Source organism: Herpailurus yagouaroundi, unplaced genomic scaffold, assembly GCF_014898765.1.
Source record: "Herpailurus yagouaroundi ecotype Mexico unplaced genomic scaffold, PumYag 28, whole genome shotgun sequence".
NCBI lineage: Eukaryota > Metazoa > Chordata > Mammalia > Carnivora > Felidae > Herpailurus > Herpailurus yagouaroundi.
This window is the reverse complement of record NW_024412376.1, coordinates 4,882,880-4,896,026: the sequence shown is the minus strand read 5'-3', so window position 1 is coordinate 4,896,026 and position 13,147 is coordinate 4,882,880. Positions and strand designations below refer to the sequence as shown.

The 13,147-nt window shown below is 32.4% G+C and overlaps 1 protein-coding gene across 1 annotated transcript in view; it reads left to right on the top strand.

Moving 5' to 3' along the window:
• The first annotated feature begins 5,669 nt into the window (after positions 1-5,669).
• ADAM2 (ADAM metallopeptidase domain 2) overlaps positions 5,670-13,147 on the top strand; it is a 146,439-nt gene continuing 138,961 nt past the window's right edge. The window contains exons 1-3 of the mRNA XM_040453573.1: positions 5,670-5,898; positions 6,388-6,464; positions 11,337-11,392. Coding sequence (XP_040309507.1) covers positions 5,844-5,898; positions 6,388-6,464; positions 11,337-11,392 — 188 coding nt within the window. The 5' untranslated portion in view covers positions 5,670-5,843. The remainder of the gene's footprint in view (positions 5,899-6,387; positions 6,465-11,336; positions 11,393-13,147) is intronic.

Genomic DNA, 13,147 nt, shown 5'->3' with positions numbered 1-13,147 from the left:
GGAGAAGATATTTGTAAATGACATCTGATAAAGGGTTAGTATCCAAAATATAGAAAGCACTTATCAAGCTCAATACTCCAAAAATGAACATTCCAATTAAAAATGGGCCGAAGACATGAATAGACATTTTTCCAGAGAGGACATGCAGATGGCCAACAGACACATGAAAATATGTTCAACATCACTGATCATCAGGGAAATAAAAATCAAAACTACAGTGAGGTATTACCTCACACTTGTCAGAATGGTTAAAATCAACAACACAAGAAATAACAGGTGTTGGTGAGGATGTGGAGAAAGGGGAACCTTCTTGCACTGTTGCTGGGAATATAAACTGGTGCAGCCACTCTAGAAAACAGTATGGGAATTCTTTCTCAGAAAGGTAAAAATAGAACTACCCTATAATCCAGCATTAGCACTGCTAGGTATTTACCCGAAAAATACAAAAATACTAATTCAAAGGGATACATGTATCCTGATGTTTACAGTAGCATTATTTACTATAGCCAAATTATGGAAAGAACTCAAATGTCCATTGAGTGATGAATGGATAAAGTATGTTTCTTAGCTTGCATCTCTCTCTTTTTCTCTCCATGCTCATTTGGAAAATTCAAATGAGCCCAAATGAGATGTATCCTGAAAGATGGAAATTAGTAAAATATCCATGTGATCATCATGTTAAACATAAACACATACTCTCCTCACACTTGATTGGGAAAGAAACTATAACAATAAATACCCTTTCCTTAAAATCATGCTTCAGGATAGAACTTATATCATCAATTTGAAGAAGATTTAGTTTTAATAAATTTTATACATAATAGTGGATCCTTAAAAGTAGATTCATTGTATTTGACATTAAAGAAGAATGTCTATTATTTTTGTGCTGGTATGCAGTAGTGGAATAAGCATATTGATACAAAAAATTTCAAATACATAATTAGACAATGAAATAAAAAATTTCACTTCTCTATTACAAATTAAAAGTATGCAACAAATAAGAAAAAAATTAAGTGCTTTGCAAGATAAATACATTCCAGTAATTCAAAGATCTGAGTAACTTAACAAAAGTAAAACACATGAAATTTTAATAAATAGATAGTTGTTTCTAGAATGAGAATATTTAGAGTCAAACTATATCCAATTCATTCTCTACCAAATCTCCATAAATACTTCTCTTTTAACTGACATTGAACTACTCTTCTGCAAAAGTAGATTTCAAATTTCATTTAGAAATAAAAACTAACCAAGTGTATGCATCTATTTTAATAATTGAGAACAATCAACCATAGCAAATTAAATACACACACACACGGGCATGCACATGCACACAAACACACAGTGATTGAAAGAGATAGTATTGGCCAAAAGCAAACAATACAGGTAATTAAAGTGAATAGATAGTCCATTTCTTGGTCATTACAACATCACCAGTACATACAATAATTTCTGGTACATACTAGATGTTCAACAAATACTTGTTGGTTGAATGGATGCATCGGTAAGGTAATTATCTTTATAATAACATATAATTTGTATCAATGGGTAAGGATTTATTATTTGGTATCTTTAAAATACTGCATTAGGAATAATGTTATGTGGAAGGTTTATTTGAAAGATTTTCTTAAAGAGAACTAAGGAATAATACAAAAGATCTTTTTAGAAAAAGAACTTTTTAGGAGCACCTGGGTAGCTCAGTTGGTTAAGTGCCTGATCCTTGATTTCAGCCCAGGTCATGATCCCAGGGTCTTGAGATCAAGCCCTACATTGGGCTCTGTGCTGAGTGTGAAGTCTGCTTGGGATTCTTTCTCTGCCCCTCCCTACTCACTCACTCTCACTCTCTCTCTCTCTCTCTCTCTCTGTCAAAATAAATAAATAAACCTTTTTTAAAAAAGAAAAATAACTTTTTATTTTTAAGTAAACTCTTAATTAGTTGTGGAGCTCAAACTCACAACCTGAGACCAAGAGTCACACGCTTCACTGACTGAGTGCTGAATCACCAAGTTGTACACACGAAACAAATGTTACGCTGTATGTTAACTAATTGGAATTTAAATAAAAACTTAATAAAACCATATAACTAATAGCAAACAAAATTCAAAATAAAACCTTAGGTCCTGCAAAAAAGAAAAAGAAAAAGAAAAGAAAAGCAATGTTTTAGAACTTTTCCTTTTGTAAGGAAATCTTGTCCTACAAAATATCAAACATTCTTTGATGCTGTTTAATTTTATTCACTGTGGTATTGGGCCTTTGGCATAATAAGTGAAAGTTGACAACTATATATTTGTATCTATTAATATGTCAACATTTAGGGGTGCCTGGGTGGCGCAGTCGGTTAAGCGTCCGACTTCAACCAGGTCACGATCTCACGGTCCGTGAGTTTGAGCCCCGCGTCGGGCTCTGGGCTGATGGCTCAGAACCTGGAGCCTGTTTCCGATTCTGTGTCTCCCTCTCTCTCTGCCCCTCGCCCGTTCATGCTCTGTCTCTCTCTGTCCCAAAAATAAATAAACGTTGAAAAAAAAATTTTAAAAAAAAAAATATGTCAACATTTATATCAATTTATCTAACCAAACATGAACAAGTTATATAGGTATATAACATTTATTTTCAGGATGGAAAAAGTCAATGTCATAAGGGTTTATCTATAAATCCAATGCAGTGCCTATGAGAAAGGGAGAAGCAGCCCCTGACATGCGGGATCTGGCCTAATATCAGCTGGGCCTTGGTGTTGCTAGGAGCTGGCCTGACACGGATAGGCTGTGTGGGTCTCCATTTGAACATAAACAATTTCATAAAAGGTCAAAAGCTCTGATCATGATGGATGAAGAAAAAAAGCAAGGCCACTCTCTATGTTTGAATACAAGTAAAACTTCAAAACTTTTCAAGTCACAGAAATGACCAAACATTTCCATCCTGGCTAACATGAGATATTCCTGTTCCTTGACCAATTTTGACTTAGCATTAGTGTAGTCTTTCCTCTTCTAGACAAGAATTACTAAAATAGTCAGAAATGTATCCCCTTGTTTCTGACAGCATCTAATCTGGCAAAGCCCAGATTCCATAAGCCTTCCCCCAAATCACGTAACACAAGCTTGAATCCCGTAATGACACCCTCACAGGACTACCACAGTTTCCCATGGTGTGTGTCCCCCTGTGCTGACACTAGTAATAAATCCAACTTGTTCAACCACAGATGAGTTCCAGGTGGTCTTTGGTAAAATGAGTGGACATCTACATCTTCTTAAATATCCCTTATTTTACACAAATGGAAGCTCTGTTTTATGCACCCATCCACATATATGCTGGCATGTGCATTTGTTTGTTCTTGTATTCACAAATGTAATGACAAGTAATAAATATTTAAGCAAATGTCCCCCAAAATATAGAGGAATACATTTCAGAAAAAAATAAATATGTAAGTTTTAAAAAGAAATAAAATATCAGAATAAAGTATTGTAATAGTTTATATTGTTCGCAGAATGGAGGTCTTGGTAGGGAGACACAAATCCTCATAGTCATAAAGGAAGAACATCAAAAAATACACAATTAGACTGGGTGGCTCTGTCAGTTAAGTGTCCGACTTTTGATACTGGCTCAGGTCATGATCTTATGGTTTGTGGGATCGAGCCCCACTTTGGTGATAAATTTAAAGTGATGAATAGATGAACATTTGTAGTTTTAAATGTATATATTAGAAAAAAGAATGGTTTAAATTGAGTAAGATATACTTCCATTCTTAGAAGCTAGAAAAAGAACAAACAATACTCAAAGTAGAAAAAAGGACCAGAAGAGCAAAACTCAATAAAATAGAAAACAAATATATAATACAAAAAAGAGATTCAAAACAGTTCTTTTGAAAGTTAGTACAAATAAAAATAATAAACTCAAAGTGATTGAATAATGTAGAGAAAAATCACAAAATTATCAATATTGAGAATGAAAAAATGGAACATTTGTACAGATCTACAGAGTTCAAAAGGATGATAAAGGAGGGAAGGGGATTATGAATAACATTGGCCAATATATCTAATAACTCAGAAGAAATGGATAAAATCCATCAGAAACAGAACTTGTGTAACACAGAAAGAGAATATCTGAACATTTAAAAATATTTGCTTCATAAGTTAAAACAAAAAGTCTGTCACAAATAAAATTTTAAGTCCAAATCTCTCCAGTTCTAAATCCTGAGAAACATTAAAAGAAGAAATATTCACAACAATTACACTAACTTTTTAAAGAATAGAGGAAGGAATAACATTTCCCAATTTCTTTTATGAGGCCAGCATATCTCTGGTACAAAAATTGACAAGTTTATTGAAATGAAAGAAAATTACAGACAAATATTTCTTATGAATATGGATGCAAAAGTCCTAAACAAAATGCTGGAAAATCAATCCAGAAAAATATAAAAAGATAGTACATAAAGTAGGATGTATTCCAGAATACAATTTGTTTCAACACTAGAAAGTCAATAATTTTGATTCACAAAATTAACAGAAAATGGAGAGAGCTATAAGATCACATCAATTTATATAAAAGAAACTTTTGATAAAATTCACATTCACAATAAGATGTATATCATGAAATCCCAGCAAACATTGAGGGGAGTGAATTTTGAATAAGAATGTGTATGTACAAAAATCCGTTAAATGTAAGCCCCTGTATAGAAGATATTTGCAAATCATTATATCCAACAAAAGAATCATATCTAGAATACATCAATAGACTCAGCATATAATAAGAGACAAGAGCACCCAATTGTAAAATGGTCCAAAGACTCAAGCATTTACCAAAGAAGTTATATAAATGACCAGTAAATATATACAGTTGTGCTAAAGTTTATTAATGACCATGAAAATGCAAGTTAAAACCAAATGCAGGACCAAAATAATTACATGAAATAAAAACAAAAACAAGTGTAGGTACGCATTTATATGAATTGGAATTCTCATGCATTTCTGGTGAAAGTACAAATTAGTACAACAACCTTGGAAAACTGTTGGAAGTGTCTATTGAAGCATACCCTGTGATCTAGCAATTTCACTCTAGAAATATACCTGAAGAAAATCACTACATATGTTCACCAAAGAAATAAAATAGCCAAATGTGGTTTTTAATAGGCACCACTACAAATAAACCAAATGTTAGTCAACAGTAAAATGGAAAAAAAAGATTGTGTTATATTCAATCAATGTATGATATACACCTATGAGGAAAAAACAAAGCTATTTCTCTTCACAGTATGAACGAATGGATGGATCTCATAATCCTTATATTATATATTATATATAAAAGAACTCATGCATAAAAGTACATGGTGACTAGTTCCATTTATATAAAGTTCAAAACAGACAAAACTAATTAATTGCTGATGGTAGCAGTAATGATTGTCAGGGGGCCATCTGGGGGTTTTGGGTTTTGGTGGTTCTATATTTTATTTCTTGATCTGAATCTAGGTGCTAATTATACTGTTCACTTGAATATTAATTGAGCTGTTCTCCTATGGTTTGTAGAATATACATGTATCTTCAATAAAAAGTTCATTAGGAAGTGTATATGAATCTTCCTGTTCATTAACTGTTTCTTCAACCTTGCCTTTTGGAAGTGATTCTGTTTTCTTTCAGGCTTAAAGCTGCGTCAAACCAATTGGAAGCCTCCTGCACAGATTAAGGAGCCAAAACCGCCCACATTCAACAGTACACCGCACCCATCCTCTCCACTCTGCTCTCACGGTGGACTGTCTCTTGCAAGGTGCGCGGCCAGGAGGGGTCCCCTCGCGCTCCCAACTGTCCTTTACGCAAGCCAACTGCCATTATTCGGACTGGCATCCAGGACATGAAGCCATGTTGTGCCTTCTGCTGCTTGTCATCGGGCTCATCGGGCTCCAGGCAGACAACAGTAAGTACAAAAACCTTTCCTTTGAACTTTTGGGAATGTCAACTTTCCTCTCTACTTTCTTCTGAGAGGCCAGATATCCCTGGGAAAGTGCCTTCTTGCAGGTGCTCCAATTTTTTAAGCCAAAGCCCACTACCATATCGTCTTACCCAAAGAAAATTCACACGGGATGTGACGGGGCTTTCTCACTCATCCTGGTACCATATGAAAGATGAGAGATGCAGTGGTTCAACTGGATGCCTCAAGGTTAGAGTTTCATATAGTACTCTGTCTGCATTTTTGACCTATGGACTTTGTAGTTGGAAAGTCCAAAGGTCCTGATTTTATTTGTAATTAATTTCTCTTTAAAAGTCTTGTAATTCTAGAAAGTGGGAATTGAGTTTAAAAAAAGAGGTGGCATATAAAATATTATGGATTTAGATGAGGATTTAGATGAGGAGGAAGCTATGAGGTGATGGATGTTACTTTAATGAAACATTTTGTACCTTACAGATTCTGAAAGACTACGTGTGCAAATTACAATACCGGAGAAAATACGGTCAACATTAAGTGGAGGAATTGAATCCCATGTAACTAAGCACTAACATTTTTCACAATCTAAAGTCATGTGGATATTTTCTTTCTAAGGAAGTAAACTTGGCATTTTCATTCATGCAAATTTGGTGAATTTTATATTTATACCCAAGTTTCCTTAAGTGGAAAGCCTTTTTGAAAATGAACTAATAAATAGTGTTTCATAGAAATATATTGCAGTGATGCTTATTCTCAAAACCCCAAGTCCCATCTTTTAAATCTGTTTCCCTCTTGAGTGTCTTTGAATAATCATTGACCTGATTTATCCAGAGATTCTCTTCTTATTCACTTACAAGGCTATATTTGGAGGAGTTATTCCTATATTTGGAGGTGTTTGTATCCTTGTTGTTAAGTAAGCCTATGGTTTTTGTATACAATGTAATGACAATTTCATTTAATGAAGTTATATATGAGTAATTTTTGCATTTTGATTGCAAATACGTTAATCATGAAGACTTTTTTTCATGCCATCTTAGTTCATCTTGGTTCAGGGTAGATTTTCTTTTCTTTGAATTAGAAAATATCTTTTTTTTTTTTTTTTACTAGTTTCTAGAATCATTTCTCAAGAAATGAAATGTGTTTTTTTTCAAACACCACACCTGAAGTTTATTTTTGATTGGGTAGTAAATGTTCTGGTAATTTTAATGCAAATATTTCCTTAGCAACTACCCACTTGTCACCCTAATTCAGATATTACAGGCTTAAAATTCTCAATATATCATTTTAAAAGGAATGTATACTTATGGAAACTTGGAAACGTAATATTTAATAATTTAAATAGAAAAATAATGTGAGGAATTTAACAGTATTTGGAAGAGTTCTATTTTTTAATTCAAAAATAATATGGAATTGCTTGTTCATATCAGAAAATATATACAGAATCTACTTAAAGGGAAATATCTTCTATTAGGCATCACCATAATCTATGACAATAATTCCATAAGAAAAGTACAAAAAAAAATCACCTGTTCTCAGCTGTCAAATTCATAAGGGAAAAAGTTTCACTATTGTGTTAATGTCTCTATCCCCTATGTGTAGAGTAGTACTGGATACATTGTATTTGAACCAGTGAGGCTGTATTGTACTTACTAGTTTTAAAATTGCTATAAACATAACATAGTTTATGTTTATAACTGTTATAATTAATAAATGAATGATACAGATCATAAAAAGAGAATATTCGCCTAGAAGTTTTAAAAAACCTGAGTAGATGTGAAAAGTATAATGAAAGTGAAAAAAAATCAAGAATTAGATCAGAGTCAGCTAAAGAAACCAGATAGATGCAACATAAAAATGGCTAAGGGAGAAGGAGGATTGAATTAGGGACTTAAGTATATAGTAACTGAAATTCCTGAAAGAAGGGGGGAAAACCTGGAGAAGATGCTATATTAAACATATAGTAACTGAGAAATAATAGAAAAAGAGATTCCTCAGGCCAAGTATAGAAGCACAGAATAAATAAAAATCAGTATTGACAACACTTTGACATAATGATAACAGAATACCAGACATTCTAATGGATATTATGAATTGGGACCAAAATAAGAAAAAAGAATAAGACTTAAATATTAAGTGTAAATATAGAGCAAAAAATAGGGGAAAATACACATATACATACACATATATTTAATAATATCAGTAAATAACATTTTGTGATAAAGTGTTTTTAGTGTGTATATATATGTGTATATGTATATATACATATTTGTGTGTATATACATATACGCACATATATGTACAACACCCCCCCCACACACACAGGCCAAAAATAAGTTACTTAACAATAAATATTATTCAAAAGGTAGAGAACTTTTTAGGATACAGTAAAGTTTTATTGAAAGACATTATTATGACCACTAATAAAACTGGAAAGATTAAAAAAAGGAAAGTAGGTCATGTTGGCAGTCAAGAATGCTTAATATTTTCTTAGGTTAATTTTTACCAAATCTGTAGATTGACTACCATTCCATAAGAAATTTCATGGAAATCGGCAGGTTGATTCTAAAATATATATGGAATGGTAAAAGACAAAAAATGTTAACTTTGAAGAACAAAACAGTGATTCACTTTGGTTCATTTCAAAACATATTTTAAAGTTTTAGTAATTAATATAATGTGGTATGTGATATTGTCTAAGGGACAAATAAATTAACAGAACAGAATAGAGTATCTCTGAAATACCCACACACATATGAGGACTTATTCATTTCAATAGTAACATTGAAATCATTGGGTAAAGAATGGATTAGTTAAGAAATGGTGAAGAGAAAATTTATTAATGATATGGAATAATAAGAAAATGTATATTAATGCTACAGTATACACCAAAATTGATTCAAGATAATTTAAATACATTCATCTGAGAGTAAAATACTAAAAATCTGGAAGACAAGGTAGAAGGCTATTTCTAGGACCTTATAATAGGGAAGAATGATACCAGAAAAAAAAGGAACAGAAAATCTTAAGTGAAGGCATAAGGAATATCTAGATTTAAATATATAAATAAATAGCTACCATAAATGAGGTGAAAAATGTTCCAGTCTCACAGAAGATATTTGCCATCCACATAACACACAAAAGGTATCCAGAATATATCAAGAACTCATACAAATAAATTAGATAAAAACCAAGAAAATAGAAACATGTACAAAGTTTTGAATGACAATTAAGTGTTGAACTTGAGGGGACAATAATTATCAAGCATATATACAAATTAGGAAATTTATAGGGAATTGCCAGGTAAACACAATAGGGTATTATTTCACATCAAGGGCAAAAGTTAACTCTAACAAAACAAAATGCAATTAAAGGAGATGGATAAAGGGATAATATTCACTTTTTGTGAATATCTACATTGGTGCAACAAATTTGCTGATTAGTTTTAAGCTTCAAGTTGAAGTTGCAAAAGTACTTTTTAATAAAAGACATTCATTCAGGTTTAGTTTAAAATATAGCTTGCAAATATGTACAAAGATATGCCTAAGATTATTTGGGGGGGGATTGCTTAAAATAGTAAAGCAAAACTAAATAACCATTGACAGCAGAGATGAATAAACTGTGCTATATTCAGAAAATGTAATACAATACCATGGAAAAATTATAAAGCTACATGTATTGATAATGATAGCAAATGTTTACAGAGTGCTTACTATGTCTGAAACTGTTTTAAGCAGATGTGTAATCCAGCAATGAAATATATAACTTGTAGAAGGATTACATTCATACAGAGCTAAAATTTATGCAAAAAATTATTTAAACATCCATAATGAGGGGCGCCTGGGTGGCGCAGTCGGTTGAGCGTCCGACTTCAGCCAGGTCACGATCTCGCGGTCCAGTGAGTTCGAGCCCCGCGTCGGGCTCTGGGCTGATGGCTCGGAGCCTGGAGCCTGTTTCCGATTCTGTGTCTCCCTCTCTCTCTGCCCCTCCCCCGTTCATGCTCTGTCTCTCTCTGTCCCAAAAATAAATAAACATTGAAAAAAAAAATAAAAAAAAAATAAATAAAAAAATAAACATCCATAATGAGTATAGATATAAAAATATGCGTGGGAATGATAAACATGAAATTCAAGATGTTGGTTAGTTGGAATGTAAGAAAGGGAATTAATAATAGGATGGGAGAGTACTTAAAATTGTTTTGAAATACTTTTAATGTTTTTATGTTTTAACATAGACATTGTTGACAAGGCATTTTATGTAATTTGCTGTAGTGTTTATTTGCACAAAATATGTAATAATTAAGAATAATAATCAACTGTGGCATATAGAGATGATCAAATGCTTTTGAAAGAAACATCATGCACAAAGTTGAAATATTGAAAGCTTTTCTCCTGAGATCAAGAAAAAGATAAGAACGTCCACTATTACCTTTTCTATGTATTTTGCCTGGAAATATTAGCCACTGTGATAAGGAAAAAAAAAGCAAAAATTAAAAATATGCATAATAATTGGAAAGAAAAAATAATGCTATCATCGTTTATAGATTAAATGATTGCATATAAAATAAAATCCAAAGTTACTTACAGAAAATTAGAAATAACATAATAATTTAGTAAAATCTTTAGAAACAAGATAAAAAGAAAACAAAACAAACAAACAAAAAGAAATAAGACCATAACATAAAAATCAATTGTATTTCTATTCTATAAAACAAAAATATAAAATGAAACTTTTAAAAAGAAATTTTACACTACATAAATATCAAAATCTGGATAAATCTAACAAAGTTAAGCAAAACCTCATCTCTGAAGACAATAAAATAAGATGAGAGGAATGAAAGGTTTAAATAAACCCAAGTATAAACCATGCTACTGGATTGGAAGGCCCAAGAATTTAAAGATGTCAAGGCTATGCAAATTGATCTATAAAGACTAAATTGCCCATTTGTTAAACATCATTTCTTAATCTTACTATTAATAAAATCAATGAGTTTTGATCCAAACTTGGAATGAATTTTATAAAATCTGCAAATATTATACTTTATGTACTGCTAAATCTTTGCTCTATTATAGAAATTTTTTATTAGAGGTATGTTTATGCTTTTTCATTTTAAGCATAAGTTTTGCAGTGACCTCAGTCTTTATTAAGCTAATGTAATTATTGGATGCAAATCAATTTTTCAGATCAAATGTTTTGTTGGGTTCATTTAAAATTTATTAAGAAATTACACAAAATATATTCTATCCACTTTTATTATGAAAGCCAATATTTAAATATCATTTCATTGATATAAATCAACATTAAATTATAAGTTTTCCTCTTTTATTGTATTAATGTGCTTTCAGTGTAATTATCATTAATGTAAAATGTTAGTTTTACTTTCTAACATTCTTATCACTTTTCTTTGTCTTTTTAATACACTCTCCTGCCAGGTGTCCTACAACATTGTAATTGAAGGGAAAACATACACCGTGAACCTAATGCAAAAGTAGGTGATCTACATTATTTTACCACCTGTATTTTTTTCTAATTCTTGTTTATAATTAATCCAGAATGTAATTATTTTGCATTTTTAGATGTTCCTAGTTAGTGGCTATTCATTTGTCTCTTATTTTATGACTTAAAAAACTTTGTCTATATAATAAATATGTAGAAGTTGAACCTTTAGTTTATGCTTCCATCTTCCTTCTTCCCAGTAGCATCAAATTTTGTTTGGCTATCTATGGATTTCATGAAGGACGAATTTTGATAATTTTCTATCTTTATCAAAATCTTTTTCAAGTCCCTAATATTCAACTATATTTGAAAGATCATCATGAATTAGGGTGGAAAGAATAGTGATGATTAAAAGAAAATTACTTAACACATCATGTCAGAATGTATTAAGGACTTAAATATAATTGTAATTAACCAAACTCAGTACTATGCCAGCTGATGAATTTAGGAAAAATAAGCACATCTTACTAAAGAATAAAGAAAAATAAGAATTGTAATGGTCCTTTTTAAATTTTTTTTTAATATTTATTTTTGACAGAGGGAGAGACAGAGCATGAGTGTGGGGAGAGGGGTGCAGAGAGAGAGAGGGAGATACAGAATCTGAAACAGGCTCCAGGCTGTTAGCAAAGAGCTCGATGTGGCACTTGAACTCACGGGGTAGGGGGATAGGGGCTTGAAATCAAGGAGGGGGGACAGGGGTGAGGGGGTGTGGTGGGGGCTTGAACTCACCGACAGAGATATCATGACCTGAGTCGAAGTCAGATGCTCAACTGACTGAGCCACCCAGGAACCCCTGTAATAGTCCTTTTTAAATGGTATAAGTAGGAGGGATGCCTGGGTGGCTCATTTGGTTGAGCGTCTGACGCTTGATTTTGGCTCAGGTCGGTATCTCACAGTTCTTGGGTTTGAGCCCCATGTCAGGCTCCCCGCTGACAGTGGAGTCTGCTTGGGATTCTCTTACTCTGCCCTTCCCCTGGCGTATGCACTCTATCTCTCAAAAATAAATAAACTTTTAAAAAAAGTAAATGGTAAAAATAAGAATTTCACAACTCTACATTAATGTATTTTAAAAACTGTATGAAATTGTTTTTTTTCCTCTCTAAATTTTTACTTAAATTCCAGTTTATATACAGTGTAATATTAGTTTCAGGTATAGAATTTAGTGATTCCTCATACATACAACACCCAGTGCTCATCACAAGTGCCCTCCTTGATACTCATCACCTATCTAGCCCATCCTTCCTCCCACCCACCTGCCTTCTCGCAAACCTCAGTTCTCTATAATTAAGAGTCTGTTTTGTACCCTGTGTTCATCTGTTTTGTTTCTTAAATTCCACATATGAGTGAAATAATGTATATGTCTTTCTCTGATTTATTTCGCTTGTCATAATACACTGCAGCTCCATCCATGTCATTGAAAATGGCAAGACATCATTCTTTTATATGGCTGAGTAATATATATATATATATGTATATATATACATATATATATATATATATCCCATTCTTTATTCATTTATCAACTGATGGACACTTGGGCTCTGTATCCATTCATCAGTTGATGGTCACTTGAGCTCTTTCTATAATTTGGCTATTATAGGTATGTTGCTATAAATATTAGGGTGCATGTATCTCTTTGAATTAGTATTTTTGTATCCTTTGAGTAAATACCTAGAGCAATTTTTGGATCACATGATAGCTCTATTTGTAACTTTTTGAGGAACCTCCATATTGTTTTCCAGAGTGG